This window comes from Lepidochelys kempii, chromosome 2 (assembly GCF_965140285.1).
Source record: "Lepidochelys kempii isolate rLepKem1 chromosome 2, rLepKem1.hap1, whole genome shotgun sequence".
Taxonomy (NCBI): domain Eukaryota; kingdom Metazoa; phylum Chordata; order Testudines; family Cheloniidae; genus Lepidochelys; species Lepidochelys kempii.
This window is the reverse complement of record NC_136381.1, coordinates 207,778,415-207,800,647: the sequence shown is the minus strand read 5'-3', so window position 1 is coordinate 207,800,647 and position 22,233 is coordinate 207,778,415. Positions and strand designations below refer to the sequence as shown.

General features: G+C 38.5%; 2 protein-coding genes across 8 annotated transcripts in view; both read right to left on the bottom strand.

Annotated features, from left to right (window-relative positions):
• Positions 1-1,090: 1,090 nt before the first annotated feature.
• HOXA2 (homeobox A2) lies at positions 1,091-2,838 on the bottom strand. Its single transcript, XM_073329532.1, has 2 exons — positions 2,396-2,838; positions 1,091-1,861 (listed from the first exon to the last, which is right to left on the bottom strand). Exons 1-2 carry the CDS (start codon positions 2,775-2,777, stop codon positions 1,122-1,124), a joined length of 1,122 nt encoding a protein of 373 aa, XP_073185633.1. The 5' UTR covers positions 2,778-2,838; the 3' UTR covers positions 1,091-1,121.
• A 4,252-nt stretch (positions 2,839-7,090) lies between these two features.
• The window catches only part of HOXA3 (homeobox A3), a 62,123-nt gene continuing 46,980 nt past the window's right edge, over positions 7,091-22,233 (bottom strand). For 3 of the 7 annotated variants that reach the window (XM_073333629.2, XM_073333628.2, XM_073333634.1), the window contains 3 exons: positions 21,795-21,875; positions 10,193-10,769; positions 7,091-8,760 (listed from right to left, as the gene is read on the bottom strand). In XM_073333629.2, the coding sequence (XP_073189730.1) occupies positions 7,991-8,760; positions 10,193-10,652 (1,230 nt within the window). In that variant the 5' untranslated portion in view covers positions 10,653-10,769; positions 21,795-21,875 and the 3' untranslated portion in view covers positions 7,091-7,990. Of the gene's footprint in view, positions 8,761-10,192; positions 10,770-13,614; positions 14,669-17,856; positions 18,196-21,794; positions 21,876-22,233 lie in introns of those variants that run through there. The other 4 variants (XM_073333637.2, XM_073333638.1, XM_073333636.2 and 1 more) reach the window with 3 other exon arrangements.

Here is a 22,233-nt window from a genome sequence, read left to right as displayed (position 1 = left end):
AGTGGGCCGCTGAAGTGGTTCAACTGAAATTTAAACATATTAACCATTAGCTTCCAGTTTTAATGATCAACCCTTGGCACCGCAAACCGGTTTAAAAAGAAAGGGACTTTCTTTGTTATTGGACCCCGCAGAAATCCCCTGAAGAATGGCACTAAGAATTTAAGCCCATCCTAAATGTATTTTTAGATAATAACATTTTTTTTATTTCCTCTCTTTTTTAGATATCTTTTCTTGGGACCTTTCAGCACATGGGAGCTAATCCGAGGCGTACTTTGTTAGCATTTTTATTTTTAAAGAAGTGTTTCAGAAAACGACTTGCTGGACACCTAAACGTTGAGTTATAGAAAAACAGGATGCTTTAAAAGAGCCTTCCACCCCTGTAACGAGCCTGGTTCTATAGCAGGCACGTTCCCCATTTACAATAGATTCTATTTTGTCTGTAACGGCTAAGATGCATATGTATGGTGTTTGTCACAGTTTAGAAAACCCAAGACTTGTATTCACACACAGAATAACCTGTTATGTGCATTAAAAGGAAGAAATCTTTATGTGAGCTCTGTGGGCTTTTTAGTTATTATTTTGTTTGTGAGAATCAGGGGGTACTTTGACCTGACTTATGAGAACCTTTGCAATAAAAAAATTAAATGTGATTTTTCTCTCTCTAATAAATATATTAAATTACCAACAGGAGAGAGATTGTGACCAGAATGTCTTAATTTCATTTCTGAAGTTAAATAAAGAGAGGGGGGTGGGAGGAAATACCACTTATGGTCTGAGTCTAGAGAGAGAGAGAAGAAAGCTACTTGTAGCAAACAAGAATTTATTCTACCAAAAATACTTATGACAACGCATCCTAATGTAATACAAAAATAAAAAGAAAGTGAAGATACAATTCTATATGATCACTTTCTTACAGGCCTCATATATTGCTTTCATAGAGGGACCTAGAATGTGGCTAGGTTAAACTGAACACAATTAAAACTTCATAAGAAACAGTAAAAATGGCTCTGGAACACAGTAAAGGGAATTAAAAAACAGAAAATACTGACCAGGAAAAGAAAAATAAAAGGAAGTAATTTGAAACAAGCCATAACCCTTGGCGACAGGACGTCTTTAATTTCTCAATAATTCAGATGCTGCAAGTCAATTGTAGTGAGTGTGTCTGTAAAAAAGTCAAAACTGTCAGCAGAAATATCTACAGGACTGTCCAGAGATCCTGGCAAACTGGGTGAAACTGCATCTGAAAGCTGTAGGCAGGAATCTGTGGAGAAAACGTTAAAGTCCTGTAAAGAAGGGACATCTAGGGCCTCAGGACTGTCATTGTTCAGGCCAGCTGCACAGTTCTGGGCCATTGTTGATAGGCAGTTTTGAACAGTGGGTGACTGATGCTGAAAATGTTTCAGATTTTTCTCATTGCTTGTTAAAGGCGAAACTGGGAAACTTTGGGACTCTCCATTGTGTACATTCTGAGCCTGCTGTTGAGATAGTGCATTTTGTTGAAAAGTGTAACCTTCCCTTTCCAAAAGAGCGCCTGAGACATTATTGAGGGTTTGCTCAAAGAGCGATTTCTCCTCCTCCTCTTCTGCTTTCTCGCTGTCCTCCAGACTCTTAAATTTCCCCTCACTGTTTTGGTTCTCCTTACACTGGGTCTGTCTCTTGTGCTTCATCCTTCTGTTCTGGAACCAGACTTTTACTTGTCTCTCAGTCAAATCCAGCAAAGCTGCTATTTCAACCCTCCTTGGTCTACAGAGATACTTGTTGAAATGAAATTCTTTTTCTAGCTCCAAAAGCTGGGTGTTGGTATAAGCCGTCCTCAGCCTCCTAGATCCACCGTTCCCACTGTCGGGGATTTCATGAGACTCTGTAAAAACAGATAAATGCACAGTTTGAATTTTAGCATCCCAGCACATTCCACCTCAGAGGGGGGAAAGATATATGTATATATATATAGCATAAAATATCAACTGCAACAAAATGGCCGCCCTTGGCTGCAGTAGATCCATTGTGTTGCACTCCTGTGCTCCCGATACTGTGGACCCCTTTCCACCTCAATAAAATTATTGCATCTAGCTCCCAAACCTACCAGAGCAAACTTTATATTAGCCATACTACAATTTATAATTAATGCATCAGCTGCTTAGCTGAGCAGGAGCAATCTATCACTCTTCATTACTGTCAAATATCCTAACTCTAGGACAGCAAGACAAGAGGAGGTCAGCTCCAACTCAGATAAATCATCCCACATTAAACAAGTTAGGGAAAGTTTGGGGTTTTAATAACACTGTGGAGCCCACCAGATTATTTCCTCCTTCTCCTCCAAACCATTTCCAGTGAAGTTGGGAAAGTAACAATCCAAGGAAAAGAGCTAGCTCTAGGGGAAAGTTTTTTAACTGACCTTTGTGGCTTAGGCAGGCTGGTCCAGTGGCTGAGGCTGAGGCCGAAGCAAGCGGGAGGGTAGTTTTCTTGGAGGCTTTTTTCTCTTTCATCCAGGGGTATTCCGGAGGCTGCAGGGCGCCGGCTGGCACCGGGCTGCTGCTGCTGACATTGGGGCTCTGCTTGGGACGGCTGCTGCTGGTGTGGCGAGGGTGGCTGCCTGGGTTCAGGCTGGGGATGGTCTGCTCAAAAGGAGGAGGAATCAGTGTCGAGTGTGAAAGCGTCGAGTTCTTGATTGATGAACTTTGAAATGTATCACCGACAGGGGGGAAAGATGGCAGGCACTCAGCAAGCGATGGCTGACTATTGATAAAACCAATCTCTCGCTCAAATTCGAAATTCATGGCCTTCAACTCGCAGCCCCCTTGGAGAAAAAGTTCCCTCTTATTGAGGGTTTTTGCGGGGGAGGGGGGAAAGGCCCAGGAAAAAGGAGAGAGAGAAGAAAAAAATATATCATAGAAGATCGCTGGTGGGGTGTTTTTTTTCTAATTCACTGATTACAGCCGTATGGGGACCGTGCTACTATTAAACTATTGAATTCATGGAGACAAGGTTGAAATTGGACCGAATTGGCTGTCACATGATTGCCTCTGCCCAATGACAATTTGGGCTTTAATCAAAAGAAGCCACTGTCTGTTTGATTGATCCAAAAAAGTCGGGAAGGAACGCCTCATTGGGGGCCAGAAAGGCTTTATTTACACTTTTTAGGGGGAAAATTATATATCTGTATCTATCGGCTTTGCGTCCTAATCTGAAATGATCTGTGTGTGTGTGTGTGTGTGTGTGGTTGCTTGTCCTGCAGACTGCTGCCCCTCTCGTCTCCTCCCGCACACTCATCTCATTGTTTGGGACTGTCAGGAAAACGCTTTGCACCTCGCAAATCATTTAAGCACCTCAATCTGACGCTTTGAGTCATTAACAAAGTAATCCATTAATCTTCAAAGTTTTGACACCTGGGGCCCCCACATCTCAGCCACATAAGAAGTTGCACCCAGGCAGGAGTTACTGGCAGAGAGTCCTGCTTTTTTCCCGGGGAATAGCACTTCCCCCTAAGCTAGTTTACTGCTCCCGAATTGGCATCTCTATGCCACTTTTGCTTTGGGGGGAGAGAGTATGTACAGTATGGAGAACAATTGGCCGCCGATCTCTGAGCTCATTGTTTAGCAGGATTTTCCGCAGCAGCCTTGCTCCTATGGGAAGAATAACATAGAAAAAGCTTTATGGTCATGACTTTTCACTGCAGTTGACTTCACAGAAGTGCACTATAATATATCTATCTCTATCTCTACCATATAGATATAGATATACTGTAAATATTCTAAGCAATCTAGTGCATTAGTTTGTAAACTACACTCGCTTCTGCTGACATGTTTTACTTAATAACCGTAGTAGACGGGGTCTGGTGAGTATGTTCAATTGCAGGGAAATATATTGCAAGGTAGTGTCAGATATATATATAAATATTAATACGTCAGGGGGGAAATGCTGCAAGGATTCTAACTTGAATGACTGTGTATGAGCCAAAAGCATTTGCTTTGTTTACAATCGTTTTGATTTACAACTTACAAAGCTATTAAACTACTGAACGCTGAGGCTTTGAAACAACCTTTCCAATCAAATCGAGAAGAGTGGTAAAAGTATGATGCTAATGGCTATTTATTATTAATTGTTGTTATTATTATTAAAACACAATGAAGACATCCTGAATTTTATTTTTCCACAGCACGCAGGCCATATCTGTTTCGTGTAGCATTTTATATTCAAGATGAAAAACAGCATTGTTGTGCTTTTTTTTTTTTTTTTTTTAGTCTAAGGAAGCCAAATCAGCCTCGCGCTGGCAATAGCTGCTCTGTTTCGGAATTGCATTGAAAGGAATCGCCAGAATCTTTGTAAGCGGTTCAAATAACAAACTGATCATTAGACCTCCACTCTATCCAAGACTGACCAAAACCCTTCCGTCTGAAGCTAATAAATCCACAAGATGAAGTATATCTGGGAAAGGCTGGGAAAGGAGGAATGGGGTTGGGGCATTTTAAAGGGGGGGTTGTTTTGTTAGGTTGTTTAAATAAAATATAGAACGAGACTTGTCATTTAATACCTCAAAAGGGATGCCTTATAAATATAGATGCTGTTGGAAAATGCTGGGGGTTTAATTTTCTTGCTTTTACTACAAACAAAGCTCTGGTGATGCCTGTGCGTGATCAATCTTGTCCGCCAAAAGGTTTGACAGCTACTGGCCCTTAAGAACACATTTAAACCTTCTTGCTCTTTCCAAGATCAAATGTGACCAAGCAAAGAAGGAGAGCAAGAAACGCAAGTAAACAAGGAAAAGGGCTCCTTTTAAAATGTACTGCTACAGGGTTATTCTCAGTACTGTGGGAATATACGTTTCTAGTTGGCTTGGTGCTGAGGGTTATTTTTACTTTAAAATATTGGAATTAACAGTAGGATGAAAAAAACAATAAAGGGAGAGAAAGAGGGAGATTTCGAGTGTAACCAGCCTTTGTAAGTAAAAACCGTGTGGGTGTAGGTATTCTGCACATTTATTTATTTATTTATTTATCCTATTTATTTTCTTGTGGATCGGTATAATACAAAAATCACCTGGAACAAAAGGTTTTTCTCTTCGGACAGTGAACTGCAAAATACTTGTAAAAATCTATTACTCTGCCTTTGTAAATATGTGTTAATCAATAGATTTTTTTAAAAAAATCCAGTATAGAGATTTAAAAATGGAAACAAACTAGATGTATGATATATATTTTTTCTGGAAAGAGTAGGGGAAATTACGCTCATATATGTATTTGGAATGGGGGGGGGAGTGGAAAGCCAAATTCTTTCTAATATTTTTATAAATTTAATTATCTGTGCTAAAAGAAGCAACACATGAAGAATTCATAGATTCTGACATTTCCTTTGATTTTATTTAATCTGCCTAAAACAAGAGTTGTTTAAATAAAACAGAAACATTTCCTAAATAATCCTTTCTGGATTTATCAATTGCCAAAAGATACTTTCTTCCTCTTCTCATTAATGTTCTATCCTAGGTCAGTTTTGAATATATATTATAATTCAATGAAAAATATCAGACAGATTCTAGGCAACCTCTTCATCAGTTGAGGTATAAATACATATATATGTATACAAAATAAATACATACAAAATCGTTTTCTTTGACTGAAATGTTATATATATTTTTTGCAGAACACTTATATATATAGATTCGTGGATACATTATAATATTTTCAACAAACTTCAAGCAAGGATGATTCTCAGAACAAGATAAAGACTCACGATTAATAATATTTTAGAGTGAGACCAAAATGGCGACATTTTTCCTGTGCATTAAAAAGACACAGATACTGAACAGCATGGGTTAATATCTACATGGCATACGTTTATGTGTCTATATACATACATGTGTATATTTCACCCGAATCTATTAAGGTCCCTCCTGATTTATAGTCTGAATTTTAAAAATAAGGTCACATAGTATTATGAAATAAAAATCTTATTTTAGTATGTTGATTCGCTTCTCTGGATTCCAGTTAATACAGATTCCTATCGGAATAGCCTTGCATATGAATACCTTGCTAATTTATTATCGAAAACCATGCAGAGAGTAAGTATTTTGCAATATTGCGTTTTTTAACCAAAAGCTAGAGCCCACTTGTCTCCCCTCCCCCACCAAGGCCAAAAAAGGGAGGAGGTGAAGTGGGGTGGGAAACCAGATTAACAAAAATGAAAAAAATAATAAATCGGGTCATTTTTTTTAAAACCATAGCCGAATAGGAAGCAACATATTGAGAAGAAAATATCCCGAACTACATTGTAATCCTGTTTATGAGCCTGAACAACAAGCTTTGCTTCCAAAAAGTGTACACAAACCTGAACAGCTGGTTTATTCTGGGTTTCTTCTCTAGTGGGGTGATGAACTGTATTTCTCACTATTAATTTTTTTTAATTTGTGCCTTCAAAATATCCATGTGCATTATCTTATTTTTATTCTTAGTTCTCTTTGCTTTATTTAATTTCCCCCTCCTCCCGGCACAATGTAACAGGCGATGAATTGTCTGTTCTGACCCTGGGAGGAAAAGTGTGGGAGTAGAAAGCTCCAAGCTTTCCAAAGGTCCCTCCAGTGCAGAGGCGAGAAGAGCCTTTTCCATATGGACGGCTGTTGGTGAAGTGGGTTCCTGCAGGGGGGAAAAAAAGCCCAACATGGCGAAATCCAACATCCCTAGACCAAGGACCAGCTTACCCTTACGAGCACTGTCTCAGGAATCACTCTGTTCGGCGCGGGCACCCGAGCTTTATGTGAAGCAGTGCTGTTTGCGAAATAAACGTGGTTGTGTTTCTGACCCAAATAAATATTATTCAGACAAAAATATCCTCCCAATAGCAGTGCCTGTAAAGCATGCCGGCAGCTCAGCACCTAGCGTTATGGACACAAAAGGCGGATCGTTTGCATCCTTGGTATTTTCAACGCTGAAATTGTCACAGCTCATAAGACATATTGGGATTTGCCAATTCACTGCATTTTTAAAACCTTGATAAGGAAAACAGAAGGGGCTGTTTACGTGGGTTGGGTATCGGATATTTGTGTGTGTGTGTGTGTGTGTGTGTGTGTGTGTGTGTGTGTGTATCTATATCTGTTCACTTAGTGATCACATGGTTTGGGTCTTTTTGAACAAATAACCGTTTCTTAACTCTTTATTATTCAGAATAAAAACTTTATTTTTGTCAGAATGTGAGCAGCAAGGAATGTATAACTTTCAAAACAAATCTAGTCTTTTCAGGTTTACACATTTTCCATTTAGCTGGATGTTACAAGCATAAATTATTCAATTTGTGATCAATTTTTCAGATTTTATTGCATTATTATATTTTTAAATAAAGGAGTAATAGTTTCCTTTCAAATGATATTTCCTACTTATGCCAATATGCCATCTAACATACGGCCAGGTAAATACCTCCTGAATATTCATGGTACAGAATTTTATATATATATATAAATATGAACAGATGGGGATAAATAAAATTTTAAACACTTAGATTATTCAATGTTTTAAAAAAAATATAAATAAATCTGAATGTTCACCAGCATACACACATTGAAAGACTTAACACGTATTAATAATTGTCCAGGGAGCCCCTGTTCAAGCGCCTTTGATTTCTTTCTCGCTATTTAAAAGAAGTGCAATAAAAAATTGCTTCCCCGTGGGATCAATCAATCAATTTGTACGAACAAATTCACATTTCAGAATTATTGTTATAGAAAATTTGTTCATATACCCTGTTTTGATAAAAGTGTAGAAGTAAAGTATAAAGCCTATGTATACTCCCAAAGCGAGACACAAGGCTACAGTTCAAGAAGATAAATATCCACTATTGAAACTATAGAGCAATTCAAGCAACAAATATTGCTACGTCACGTAAACTATAGAACGCTTTACCAAACCAAACAAAACAAAAACAAAAATAGAGGGAGACGGGAGGGAAGGGTGGGAAGTACTTTTAAAAAGTTGGGGACTTCATTCCACTTAGTAACTCATGTCTGTTACAGATGGGTGAGTTTGGGCGCTTCCTGAATTCTTCCCTGAGAAGGATGATGAGAAGTAAGGTCTGTGTATGTTGGGTGTGGATCACAAGGTCCATGGTGGTGATTGTTGCCCATTGGCCCAGTCCCACTGTAGTCCATGTTGGCAGAGGAAGGATGAGGGAGATGAGTTAGACCAAAGATGGAAGGCCCAGAATTGGTCATGGTGTCCACATAGTTGCCCCCCACATAGACGGGGCTTCCCTGTATATGTGGATTTCCATAACTGTTGCCTTGAAGAGGGTGAGTATCATATTCAGGAGTAACCGCTGCTGTCCCCGTGTATCTCTTTTGAGGAGGCGGACAATTATTGAGAGGAGCCGGATATGATGCAGGGATGCCATAGGCATTTTGATGAGGCTTGTTAAATGATGGAGGAGACTGGGGCTCATAGGGAACACTGTTTACTAAAGAATGCATAGAGTTTAAATACCCCCCAGGAGCTGGAGGCACAGGACTTCTGCTTGGGGACTGTCCTCCTGAAGAGGTCATCATGCCCTTTCCCTTTTGATCCTTTTTATATTTCATTCTGCGGTTCTGAAACCATATTTTGATTTGTCTTTCTGTAAGATTGAGCAAATTAGCCATTTCTACCCTTCTTGGCCTGCAGAGGTATCTATTGAAGTGGAACTCCTTTTCCAGTTCTACCAGCTGGGCACTTGTATAAGCTGTACGTGCTCTTTTAGAGGAGGCTTGCCCTGGAGGGCTTTTATCACCAGCACAGCTCTCACCTATGTAAATCACACAAAGAATACAATCAACATGGTGGAACCTGAACACAGTAACCAGAAACAATAGAAGCCATGGCTAGGATTAGTGTCTGTAGATCCCAGCTCTCTGGTATACAAATATCCTAGTGAAACATACATATTTCTTTCTATAACTAAAATATGCCAGGCTAAAAGCATTGAAAGGCTCACCATTATTTTCCTTCACCTTTGAAGTGTCACTATATGACTATAACTGCCTCAATAAACACAGCACCAAATATTGTAGTTTACCTGAAATAATCCTTATACAAGAAGAAAAGATTTTTTAAAAGTGAGTCTTATGAACTCTTTAATGCAAAAGTCTGATTAAATGTTATATATTATTGTTGGTTTCCTTAAAGCAGTCCAGAGGATTTAGAATGGAATCCCCCAGAATGGTCTGAAAATCTCATCATACCCACATGAACTCTGTGTGTGTGTTTGTATGCACACTCACACTCATGTGCACATGTCCCATATGTACAAACAAAAATATAATTCTAAACATATACATGCATATATACACATAAATATAAACATATATGTACTATGTATACATATATATATAAACACACATTGCTGTTATGAATAAAATAATACATGACATACAACATTCTAAATGGTAACATTATCAAACGATAAGAAATACATGAAAGAAAATATTTGCCACGGTTTTGGAATCTATTTCCACAGTACACAGGAAATGTAGGAAGTGGTAAATATAAACAAAATGCCTGGGAACAGAAGTTTGTGTTATCGATTTAGGTGTACTTGTGTAATCATAATTTCCATATATACTATAATCCCCCAGTAATATTTTTATGGACCTAACTTTATTTTACTCATAACTGATCTTTGTTTACCAGACTTGTAACTTTGCCAGTCTGCTAAAATAAGAATAGGTACTGAGTATAAGTAAAGCATTGATCCTGACTGCAGATGATTATGAGCTATTTTATTCCATTTACAATTCAGCAGAGCTAGGTCACTGTCTTATTATTCTAATAGCACTATGCCAACAAAATATTCAGGATGTGCCTCTGGCTAGAGGTCTAGGCCTCTAGATGTTGACATGATTTAATAGAAGAAAGAACATAACCTGTGGAATGGAATGTTATAGACTAAGAGGCAAATGTTATATCAACCTTAGACACTACAAAATAGAAACACCTGGAAACTAAATAACTTAGAAATAATTTGCAAGGCTGAGTTTAGCATTTTACCAAAGTCACTTTAAAGCATTCTGAAATACTTTCTAGAAGATACATGGTTAAAAAGTTATATTTGAAATAAGATTACTCCCACAATATTTTTTTAAAAAGATGACATATCTCGGACAAACTACAAATACTTGATCCCACAATTTGGCCTGCCAGACTAAGTAAGTCACTTATAATGTAAATACATTTCATACCTGAACTGGAACTGCTGTTTTTCTGCTTTGTATTTTGTCGAGACTCTTTCATCCATGGGAATATTTGTTTGGACATGGTGGGTGAGTTAATAACTGGGCTCTTGGTAGTGTTAGCTGGGGCAGAATTGCTGCTGGCATTTTGAGGTGGTGAGACAGAGGGTGGAGGTGGAGGTGCTGCCTGCTGGGCTGGAGGCTGTTGCTGCTCTGAAATAACTGGGGGCTGAATGGGTTGGCTAGTGATGGTCCTCATGCAACTCTCATTGATTTCATTGGTCTTATGGTGGGACACAGAACTGCCAGGTGACTGTAAAGAGCAAGCAGGTCGATGATATTCAGTTTCCACAAGTGATGAAGATGGAGGGTATTGCTGCTGACTAGCATTATAAGTGAAACCATTTGCTCCTTGGTAGGGGTAGCCACCATAGATTGCAGAGCTGTCGTAGTAGGTCGCTTTTTGCATTTCGTTGTTTCCCAATATTTATTTCACAAACTGACAGGGTCTTGACACCCTTAAAGAATAACATTGGCACCCCTCTGTCACGTGACGTTCTTCCTCCAATGGCCTCTCCTGGTAGACCTAGGGTGTAGCGAAAGCACACTAGAGTGAAGAAATAGTACAAATCCATCTTACTTTCAATAGCTAAGTGACATGAAAGCCATAAAAGAAAAAGTGGTCAGCAATATTTAGCAGCATGACTTGGCCTTAGGCTAAGAGAATTTCGGTATAAAAGCTGCCTGAATTTACTGGCAGCTACAAATATGTGGTTTACTGTACCAGGATAAAGGTTTTCCAGGGTTTATAACACCGTGAATTGTTTTATCATTTATCACACAAGGAACACGAGAGGTTATTTAAATACAATGCTTCCAGATAAGGGTGATCAAGGAAAATGTATGTTACACTAGGGGAGTAGTTCTCTCATTCACTTTCACTGCTGTCGGAGAGTAATAAACCTTTCTCCTATACTTCACCGTAACCACTGCCATCTTACTTTTAATATTTATATTGTGGTTACAGTTTGGATAAGACTTTTAAAATATATATTACGTGGAAAAGAAAAAAACATTCAAAGCCTTTCCATTCAAGAAGATCCACACGCACGCAGTCTAATGCATATTTTGTTTGTCTATAAAATACTTGACAAAAACAATACAAGCTGACACACATTAAATGGAAGAAGCAGTACTTGCAGATTAACTTGGGACTACTTTAGATATTTAATACCCTTCCCTCCCTCCCCCCCCATTCACATAAATCAGTTTTAATTGCAGTGAATTTAAACTGGGACACAGATTTAGCCACCAGGGCCAAACAGCTTTACAAAGCCATCAAAGTAAATAATTTGGGGACTGCTCTCCAGTTGTCACTTGTGAGTTTTCTCTTAAGTGAGCCTGGTAGAATCGGCCTGTTTGGAATTTCCATCTCTCATGTCTTTCACTTTTAAAAGAATCCCAGAAATGGAATGTTGTTCTCTAGGAATGACGATTATAATCAAAAGTTCGTAAGGAATCAGGACACTTTTTATAGTTATTTTGGAGCTACTTCTTTCCATGGAAACTACCAAATTCTACCTGTTAAAACATGATGGATTGGAAAAAACACCAGGAACCTGAAAAACCAGCGTTCATCTCCATGACCACGGCTTGAACTTTCCTTCCAACTTAACGATAATAGGTTCTGTCTTTGAAACTGCTATGTAATTTGATGTATGAGGGTTATTTGGCTGGAGAGAGGGGATGGACACACAAACCATAAAATGCTCCTATAGCCCGTGTGAATCTTTTTTGTAACTCATGCTGTTTACCTGCCTGAGAATAACCAGTTAAAGATGTGTCCTCAATAATGGGAAAGGAGATCTGAATGTTATCTCCAATCTAGGAACTCTTACACACACATTATTTTCAATAATTAAAATCCTTTTCTCCACCTCCACCCACCTCCCTGTTGCTGACAAACAGCTACACCGGGTCAAAAATAGTGCTCTACAGTCTCCTGTCGTTTGATTTTTTTTCCAAGGCACCTAAAACCACATGAGCCTTTGGGGAGAAAGTGTTACACAAAATCCACCAATAATTACAAATATAGGTATTTCAAGTGATACAAGTTACTTAGAAAGAAATGGTCCCTTTGTTTTATTATAGACTAGTTACTTTAATAAACCCCCAAAAGGCCTTACCCTTTGATTTTTTTTATTAATTGAGACCCATGGATGTTATTGAACTAATAAGTTGGTCAAGATCTGTAACACATATACTGTAAAGCATATACATATAAACATATTAATTTCCAGTTCCTCAATTATAAAGCACAACACTCTCTCTCTCTCTCCCCCCAACCCCCATATACTGTGCCTAATTCTTAGGCCCTAAAGTAGTTTTCATTTAGTTCCCTTGAAACACACAGAGATATGGGACTCCCAGTCTCAGGAAAACAATACATTAATTAAATAATAGTGATCTTAGCGTCATGGTCACCCATTTAAAATGCTTCACTTTATATTTGACATTTTAAAGTTTGTTACATTGACTAACATGTCCAGGGGGATAATGCTGAGTAGAAAGTCTGGTGGAGAATATTTCCAGAGCTCCGCAAGGAGCTAAAACAAAAACAAAAAGCAACTTGATTTTGAGAGAGAAATATTGTAGGTTCTGGTAAATCTACTTGCAGACAGAGCAACTCAGGTTTTGGTGTCCAACTTTGGACACCAGCTTCTGCAAAGTTATAGAAAACTGGGAAGCTGTGAGTACAACGTGGCCGTTTCTCTTTTTTTGTAAGTGCCATAGATACTAAAACCAGGGGAGGACAAAAGTTTGTCACTACAACCGGTGCCTGGGCTGGCAGAAACGTTTCTCTTTTACACGCTGAAGACAAAGGGCCTGACTCTGTCCTCGGTTATGCCCGTGAGACCCCACTGACTTCATTGGGGTCGCATGGGAGTGAAAGCAAAATTGGGCCCCAAAATCTTGGAGTAGCCCTTCCACCGACAAGATCAATATTTGTGCATTAAACAAGTGCCACTTTAACAAGCTCTCTGAAAGATAAAGAAGACACAGAGGAAAGTTGCCTTACTAGGGCAGGTCCCTCACTTGTTCCCCATTTCCCCATTATTTCCCCCTCCCTGATACATCTGACAAAATCCCTTCCTTCCAACCTCCTTCCCTCCCCCCCGCCCCCCAGCCCGAACTCTGATCCAGGAGAGAAAAGCAGACAGCCCCTAAAGATTTCCTGACAGATAAAGAAAAGTTCAGGGAAGAGGGAGAAACTGCCTGCATGCGAAGTGTAAGGGTATCAGTCACTGCCTGGGAGGAAGCTCCCGCTTGTGAACTCTTCTTGAACCGAGATTTAAGTCTATGGTCATAAATCACTGGGACATAAACTCCGCCATTCACAACTGATAGCAGCGTATTTGTGGCCTGCTTACCTTAACTTCTGACGACTGAGGCGGAAGCCAGCATGCTCTTTGGAGGCTCGGCGACACACAACCCAGGGAGCAGAACTTTCCCCCAGCCAAGTCCCTTCGGCTCCGGGATGGGCACCGGCTCAAGTCATCTGCACAAGGAACCCACCAGCCAAGACTGGAGGAGCGCTCACTGCTCAGGACTCGCTGGTTCGGCTCGGACCCCCTCCCTCTCCCTGCTCAGCCCCTAGGGCAGAAAGCGGGGCCCAAAGATAAGAGCTATCAAGTCTCAGGGCTTCCCTCATGTAGTGCCACAGAAAATGGGTATGTTTCTTATGAATATTACACGCAAAGGACGCCTGGTGGGGGGGGAAAACGCAGCCGCCTCGGGAAGTCCGGGGCAGGGTGGGGGTTGCAGAGAAGGAATGAAGGAGTGAGAGGAGAAAGGGGAGTGAAGGAGTGAAGCTCCCCCCGCACCGAGGCGTCACTAAAGTCCAGGAAAATTATGCTAATGAAGACAAACGGCGCTCACAAAGGGTCACTCTGACCAGTTTTTTGTGTGAATCGGTTTTTGGTAGATATGGAATATTCTCTACACGAGCTCCTCGATGCTGAAAGTTATGGGAGACCTAGTCAGTAATATTCGCAATAATAACAATAACAATAACAATTAATAATCTGTAGTTTATGTCTTTCATCCAAGCAACTCCTATCAGATCTGTGCTCTGGGCAATGCTTTTAGTGGAGCAAATGAACTAATTATAGTTAGTAATTAAACATGCATGCGTGAGTATACACACACGCAAGTAGAGATGTACACATGCGCATACACCCACGCAGATATCCACACATATATGCACATACTGACATATTCACCTATGTGCAGATATGGATCTACGCATACATACACATAGATATACCTATAGAGATATCCACCCATATGTGCGTGTGTATAGTTTCACGTATTCACACACAAACATTTGACACACACACTACGCCTGTGTTGGCACACCTATCTGTACAGATTGCTGAGGTGTATCTGAGGGGCTTATGTTTTGAGCTTCAGTGCTTTTTTAAAAAATAAAATAAAATAAAATAAAATAACCCAAATTTGACAACAGAAATATACAAGCGTCAGCAACAACCATGGAATTCCTTTCGGGGACATTACAGTTAGAATCAAGTTTAAGACTATAATCCCGCATAAAGGAGCCGGTTTGGGTGAAACACATTAAGTGGCGATTTAGAATAATTACAAGGTGTAAATTTGTCGTTTCTTCGTTAATTAAGGTGTTAAAATATAAATAGTATGCTTAAAACCGCAAGGGAGCACAGTGTCACCTTAAAGCAAAAACAAAGCAAACGACAAATAAAAAGCACTATAAGGCCAGGGTGGCCTCTTATGCATACCAATGGTTTTTGTCATTTATGGCTATACAAGATTTATGGCTTCATGCACCAAAGCTGTAAACAGAGCACTAAAACAGAAAACACTTGCTCCTTATGGCATATTGCGATGGCACAACATGAAAGGGGAAGTCGGGCAGCGTAGGAGGGGAGAAGAGGCAAAAATTCACTCGTATGCATTTTGCTTCAAACAGCCCCTTGAATGTTGCATTTGAAGAAAAGCTTCTTTAGTCAATAATCAACCCCACACTTTTTTTCTGAAACTGCTGATTTGTCTTTCTCCCTGTTTCCAGCTAACATAGCAAGATGCAATCAAAAAAACCCCTACAGAATCCCTACAGAACCCTCCTAGAGCAAAGAGGGGAAACCTCCGGACTCAGGAAACGGTGACGATTTGGGGAGCTCTTCAGGATACTCCGGGAATATTTGATGTTTTAATATTAGCGCGTTTAAAGTTTGGACTGAAATATGTATTTTGTTTTGGAAGGGGGAGGAATAAGGGGAAGATTCTTTGTTCTAAATCGTGGGCATTGTCAAGGTATTTTAATTCAAGAAATTAAATGGTTTATTGAGTTTCTGCGATATAGTTTTCCTTGATACATTTTACTGCATAAGAATAGAAAGTTACTTTGCAATAACTCTAGACAGGTCCTGTCTTTCTCGCTACTCAAAGATGTAATTTTAAGGTGAGCAGGTGATTTTTCTTTGTATGACTGGATTTGAATTTGATGTAACATATAATAATGCACATATTTGCACTGCATGTTATACAAAGATGTATCTTTCACTAACAGAGGGCCGAAATTCCGTCTTTCCCTAATACCCCACAGAAGCCAATGGGACTGCAAGGGTTTAATTTGAGGGAAGAATTTCCTCTATATTTTGGTTAAATATTTGAGATTTGAAATGTGGTGTATTTCTGGAGAGTTTACATTGTATCGGAGTTCTCTCCACTCACGGAAATGTTGTCAGTCTCGGTGTAAAATAGTTAATATAAATCTTGATTTGATCCGTTCTGGCAGAAACGCCTAAGATTATAAAGGATTTATAATTTCGGCATATTTTAGGGGAAAAATATTCTACCTATTCAAATCGGGGAAAGGAGAGAATTGAAGAAGTTACTGATAAAATGTACATCCAAGTAATTACACAGATGAGCAAGGATGTGAGTTGCCTTAGAAAATGAGTGCATTATCAAATATTGGCGAGAAGCCTGTTTAATCTGCATTACCGTTTGTGTTATCGAACACCATAAAATCGCAATTGACACTTCATTTTGTATTTACTCAACACTCTGATTATTTACACAAGCAGAAAGGCTTTCGAAATATCCATCTACACAACTGTTCTTAGTCTTCCACGTTTTATATTGGGACTTTTTTAATTTATGATTGTTTTAACTGGGTCAAAAATGCACCAGAACTGAGTCGTAAATCATCAGAAACGATGACAAGCAATAAGGCTGCAATTAAAGCTTACATTTTATTTTCACGACGCGTTTCGGCCCGTTTAAAATATGGTTTGACCTGCTTTAGCTTTAAACACACTGTTGGGAATGAAATACCCCTCCTTTAATTGCGTAAGAAAAACACTATGTCTAATAAAGAGGAACATGCTTCATTATGTGTGGGGGAATTGGCATTTCTTTGGGTCAGTTCTGCTCAGAGTGTATCTGTTGGCAGCTAAACCCAAATTCTACATTTCCGCTTTCTGGGACCGTGCAGAAATGGCAGGGAGTCGTTCTAAATTAAACTCTGCCTTTGTATTTCAGTAAAGAACGTTTTGTCTCTAATAGTTCGATTTTTTCCATGACCCGCTCATAAATTGAGTAATTACAACTGCCCAGTAATTTGGGACAAAATGACACAGCCGCATCTAGGCGAGCACGCTGCCCCAACTCACTGGAAACATAAATCAAAACTCAGCACTCTGACCTTTCCCAAAGCTGGAACTCACTGGTGGATGTAATTTTATATAACATTTGTCCCCTTGTAGAACACAAAGAATCCCTTCATTTTTTGGGTTATTTGAGGTACATATCACTCTACAGGATATATGTAGTTATATAGAGCAGGTTATGACATAGTGGTAGAGATAGGAAATTTAGTGATCATGTAAATCCTTACAGAAAGGAGATTGTCCCCCCCCCCCTCGCTTTCCAGATCCCCCATTCAGAGTAAAACAAATTTCCAGAGGCTGATTTATTGTTAGAATCGGTGGATGGACATTTGTTCACAGCCAGATAATTCTTAGCTAAATCCAGGTTTGGTTTCACTAAGGAAACAAAGGCAATCCCTTCTCAATTGGAATTGTTAACCTCAATACGGTAGAGAGCTAATCCAGCCCTGCTCGCATGGTAAACAAAGTACCACTAAGCATCATAAATAAAATGGCAGCACAATTGCATACTCATCGATTTTCGGAGCCGGAATCAGCAAAAGAAGCACACAGAAAACAAAACAACAATAACGACAGCCACAAATCGAACCCCGACTCCATTCCAGGGGTGTTTCTCAATCTCCTGAAATACTCTTGTATACACAGATATGTATATATTTCAGGAAAAATAAGATCCTCCCAGTCTCCACTTGATCATAAAAGACAACAGTAATGTAGCTTTAAAAGAGATTTAACGGAGGGAGATCCCTATAAAAGAAAAACAGAATCTCTAGGGGGGGAAATAAGAAACTCTCTGGTTTCTTTGCTGCGAAGAGAGACTTGAATATTTTCGGCAGCAAATTGAAACAAAGGGAGAAACGAAGCTTGATTCGGATCCACGCACACCCTTAAGCCTTTTCTACTGACCTTTGCCTCCACCAGCAATAACTCACCACGTAAATGAACAATCAACGGAAATACCTTAAAATAAAATCCATCCTTTTTAACGAAGCATTCCGTCCTATCAGCTCGACAATAACCCTTCCATAAGGAACGAAAGCTGCAACCGAAATGGAAAGCTCTTGCAAGGGAGAGGGAGGGAAAAAATAATAGAAAGCAGTGCTTGCTCTGAACAGAAACTGGAAAAGCGTAATCACAGACGAAGCCAGCCCGGGTCTCCACTCCAAATGCCACAATAATGCGCTGTATTATGTGCTCACGTGGTCATACGTCAACTTAAATCCTTTTATTTGAAATAGGGAATCACTGAAGGAACAAGGTTTCTAAGCGCAGTCCTCTGATTTTTAAAGCCTTAACCAAATACATTAAGAAGAATTTAAAGAAAAAAATCAGGAACCGGAGATTATTTTTTCTCCCACACTTAATATTTCTTTACACAAAATCACATGCAAGGTAAGAGGAATTATTTTCATATTATGTGATTACAATGAACTTTTATACTAAACCTAATTAACTGGCATTTCCCAAACAAAACCGCCACGCTGATCTATGCTTAATGATGGCGTGTTTTGCAATCCAATAATAAAGTCAAACCTTGATACTATTATTTCAATAAGGAACTCCTTAATGACTTGGTTAGTCTCTAAGGTGCCACAAGTACTCCTTTTCTTTTTGCGAATGACTACTCTGATTACCAGTCTTCCCTACAGGCTTCTCTACATTGCTATTGTATAGCGCTTGCTTAACACCCACACTTTACAACAGGGCAGCTGTAGAAACTAAAAAGACCTGCAATTACCTGACAAAGGCAAAAAGAATCTCCTCTAATAATGTGGTTGATTTTTGTCGTTGTAACACCCTATGAAGAATGCGCCTGGCTTCAGAGTGGACGATCTGAATTTTGCAAAATCTTCTGGGACCTTCCTGTTAAACCTGCGCTTACGCATTTCCTATACAACTATTTGAGTGATGCACAAAATTATAGGCTTCTAAAGATGAAAAATTTAGAAACAAAATGATCTAACTGTCCAGAAAAAAAGGAACAGCCCTCATATACGTCCCCTGAGTTAACCTAAGAAATGACCAAGTTTCTAATCTGAATGAAGTCTTCCCTCTAAGACTTAGTTTTTCGTATTTACACAATCCGACCACAGACACAAGAAATCACAAGTTCAAAGAGCTCTTATAAAGATAGTTGGGATAAATAACATATTTCACACTTGTATTGTGCTACTGTGCCACTGTGGTGACTTTTACACTCTGAATTTCTTACCACCATTGTGCATTTTACAATATATCATTTGCCTCAAACCTTTCCCCACTCTAGCATTTTTACAGAAAACTTTTAGCTTACTTTTTATATTCTTTTATCACTTCACCAATACTTTATTGACGATAATAAGATTGTATAAAAAGATTAATGTTATCTTCTACAGACTTTATGGTCAAACTGTATATAATAATCTCGATTTGATTGTAAAGTGGAACATAAACGGTTATTGGAATTTAAACCCATCAGTAATAGTATAGACTAGTAGACATTCCAACAAAGTCAGCGTCACATTAAAACAGAAGAAGAATTTGCAATTTTTCTAATGGAAGTGACTTTGATAGCAGTAGAACATTTATATATTATCCTCACTAAGAACCTTGAATTTAAAAAATTCTGGAAAATATAGCATCTTAGACACACATAGCAAATGCAACTCCAGAACTCTAACGCTATTTTTAGCTGTATAGCAGAGTACTACATTTAAACCAAGAGTGAAATTTACTAGGGATGGATTCAAGGCTACTTTAAATAAAGTGATTTTAGATTCCATAAAAGAAACACATAAAAAAGTTCTTCTGCAACAATGCAACTGGAATTAATGGATAATGGAGCAGATGCTGAAAAAGCACAGCAAGTCTTCCTTGGATCTGTTGTAAAAAGTTATCGACTGCTTTGCGTCAAAAGCAGAAAGATAGCTTTAGAACTTGCAGTCCTGAGCAAATAGAAACTACAAAAGCAATAAATCACAATCATAAGTCAGAGGTACAGCTTAAACTTAAATGCCTTAACGCTAGCTATGGCTATAGGCTTAAAAAACCTATTTCTATGAACATCTTTATTAGTATTAATGATCAAGCTAATGTTAAAACTACAGTTTAACAATTAACATATTGTATGTCGTGGATAAACTAATTAATTATTAAGAAAAGTAACTTCTTGATGTATGAATTACTTCTTCAGGATGTGCTTTAGAAGAATGGGGAGACTTTCTAACTTTACCTGGTCCTGGACCGCAGCTGAAAATAATTCCCTCTCACCGGTTCTGGAATTCATTTTCTTTGGTCAAGTATCAAGATTCTGAGTTTTCAAACACAAATTCAAATGGATTTGAAAGTAGCAGAGGTTTGATTTGCCTTGCCATCCAACATATTGCTTTGTTCCTGGAGACTCAACATTGTTTTATTACCTCCATGATGTGGAGCCCTGAAAAGTTTGTTTTAAGAGCTGAAAACCTTACTTTTCTCAGAAGATTTACTATTGATTTTTTTATGCTTTGTGCACATGGCTTTGCGTTGAGATTCCAAGCAGCAATATCAACAAACAGCTTTTTTAAAATGTGTGCTAATAAAGAGAGTCCCTTTGTGACGGATTTGAATGCAAATATTAGTATTAATAGTCCTTTTAAGTGGCTACATAAGTAGATTTTGAAATATTCTTGCTCTCTGTCTACCTTTCATTGTTATGCTTATGTTACTAGTTAAAAGGTAAGACTATCCCCTTATGTGAATGAAGAAATGAAAACACTATTTGATATACCGGTAGACTTTTTATTTCCCTTCTCTCCCAGTTGAAATCGACAGGGCAAAGTTGTTTACCGATACATATGTGTTTGTTACTGATGAAGTTAGTTCAACTGAATTTTGACAATTCCTTTTCAGGTTAGAAGAAAGAATGCATTTAAAAACGATACAACCTATTTAAAGACATTTTTATTGAGATCGAGTGGAACTTGTGAATATATGGTTAATTTACAAATCACAATTATTTCTGGACAAAGGTATATATGTGGGGCATGCGGGATAAAATTATTATTCTATTAAATAATGCTTTCTTTCCCTTTTCTTAAAATGGGAATGAATGGATATTTGCCGTGTCTCTTTGTAGGAAGGATTTCAACAGGCTATTAAATCAACACAAGCAGCCCTTGTAGCCCTATAATTTATGGCAGCCTTTAAAAGGTAGTAAACTACACTAATTATGTATCAGCATAAAAAAATAAGCAGGTAAATCTGGCAAGAATTTGAAACAGTTCTATATAATCCTCTGCTACCATTGCCAAAATAATATTGTCACTATGAAGAGCATTACATGTATTTGTTTAAAAAACAATTGAATCATGAAAGAAACATGCACACAATGCAGAGAAGTCCAAAATATATAAAACACATAAAACCGATGCTCCTCTGGTGTATTTTCTGAAGCAAAAGCCAGAGTTTCTAAAATCAGAACATTTATTTTTATGTTCCTAATTCCAAATCACACAGGAGTCATTGCAAAACTACTCAAGGGAACCAAACAAAAAAACTACGAAAGCCACCCAACACTAAAATTGCTTCAACTACCTGTCTCTTGCTTTGGGACTTCGATTTTGGACGGAACTAAGAATGCCAAAGAAATTGCCAACTTCTTTCACTCTTTAAATTACTTTGCATCTTTCCTGTTTCAAATGCCTCTGTGAGGACTGCTATTAATTCTGTTCCGTATATTTCTTTGTCTGTCGAGACACTCGCATTCACCAGCCATAGAAGATGAATGGATTCAATCCGGAAAATTCCAACTCGGTTAAATATTTATCACAATAAAAATCTCATTGTAACAGCATTTTCCCCCACATATGCAAGCACTAGGAAATATGAACTCTACACAAAACTATCCCACGACAGATTTTATTTTCCGAAGTCCTTACCTCCTAAAACTTCTAACAGTGGACTGAATTGTTTCCTGCTGTTATCGCTCAGTAAATCGTCTTTTTCGGTGCACTGGAGTTCTGTAAATAAGCAACAAGCAAAGCCTGAATGAGAATCAGAAAGGAAGATATTTATTCATACAAAAATATTGGGTTTGCTTAATTCTTTTAAAAGACTAAAGTCGTGGATGTCTATAAAACTACTGAAGGGAATCCATTGATTGGTGTAATGTGTAAAAGATTATTTTATACAACAATAAAGAACACTGGTATCTGAACACGCCTTTTGTGGTAGACTGCTATGCCTTCTGTCTCCAAGTGTTTGGAAATATTGTCATTCCAAACTCTTGTTACATGAATGTATGCTTTATTTTCCTCTGGGAAACCTTTGCTTAGGATCATTTAATCAACAGCAGACATTAAACACAACTAGCGATGT

Bases quoted from the DNA above. Each gene is read 5' to 3' on its own strand.
- HOXA2 (XM_073329532.1), bottom strand. From the start codon at position 2,777: ATGAATTTCGAATTTGAGCGAGAGATTGGTTTTATCAATAGTCAGCCA. The intron at 1,862-2,395 runs GTCAGTTAAAAA...CTGTTTTTACAG, and splicing joins AGCCTGCCTAAGCCACAAAG to AGTCTCATGAAATCCCCGAC.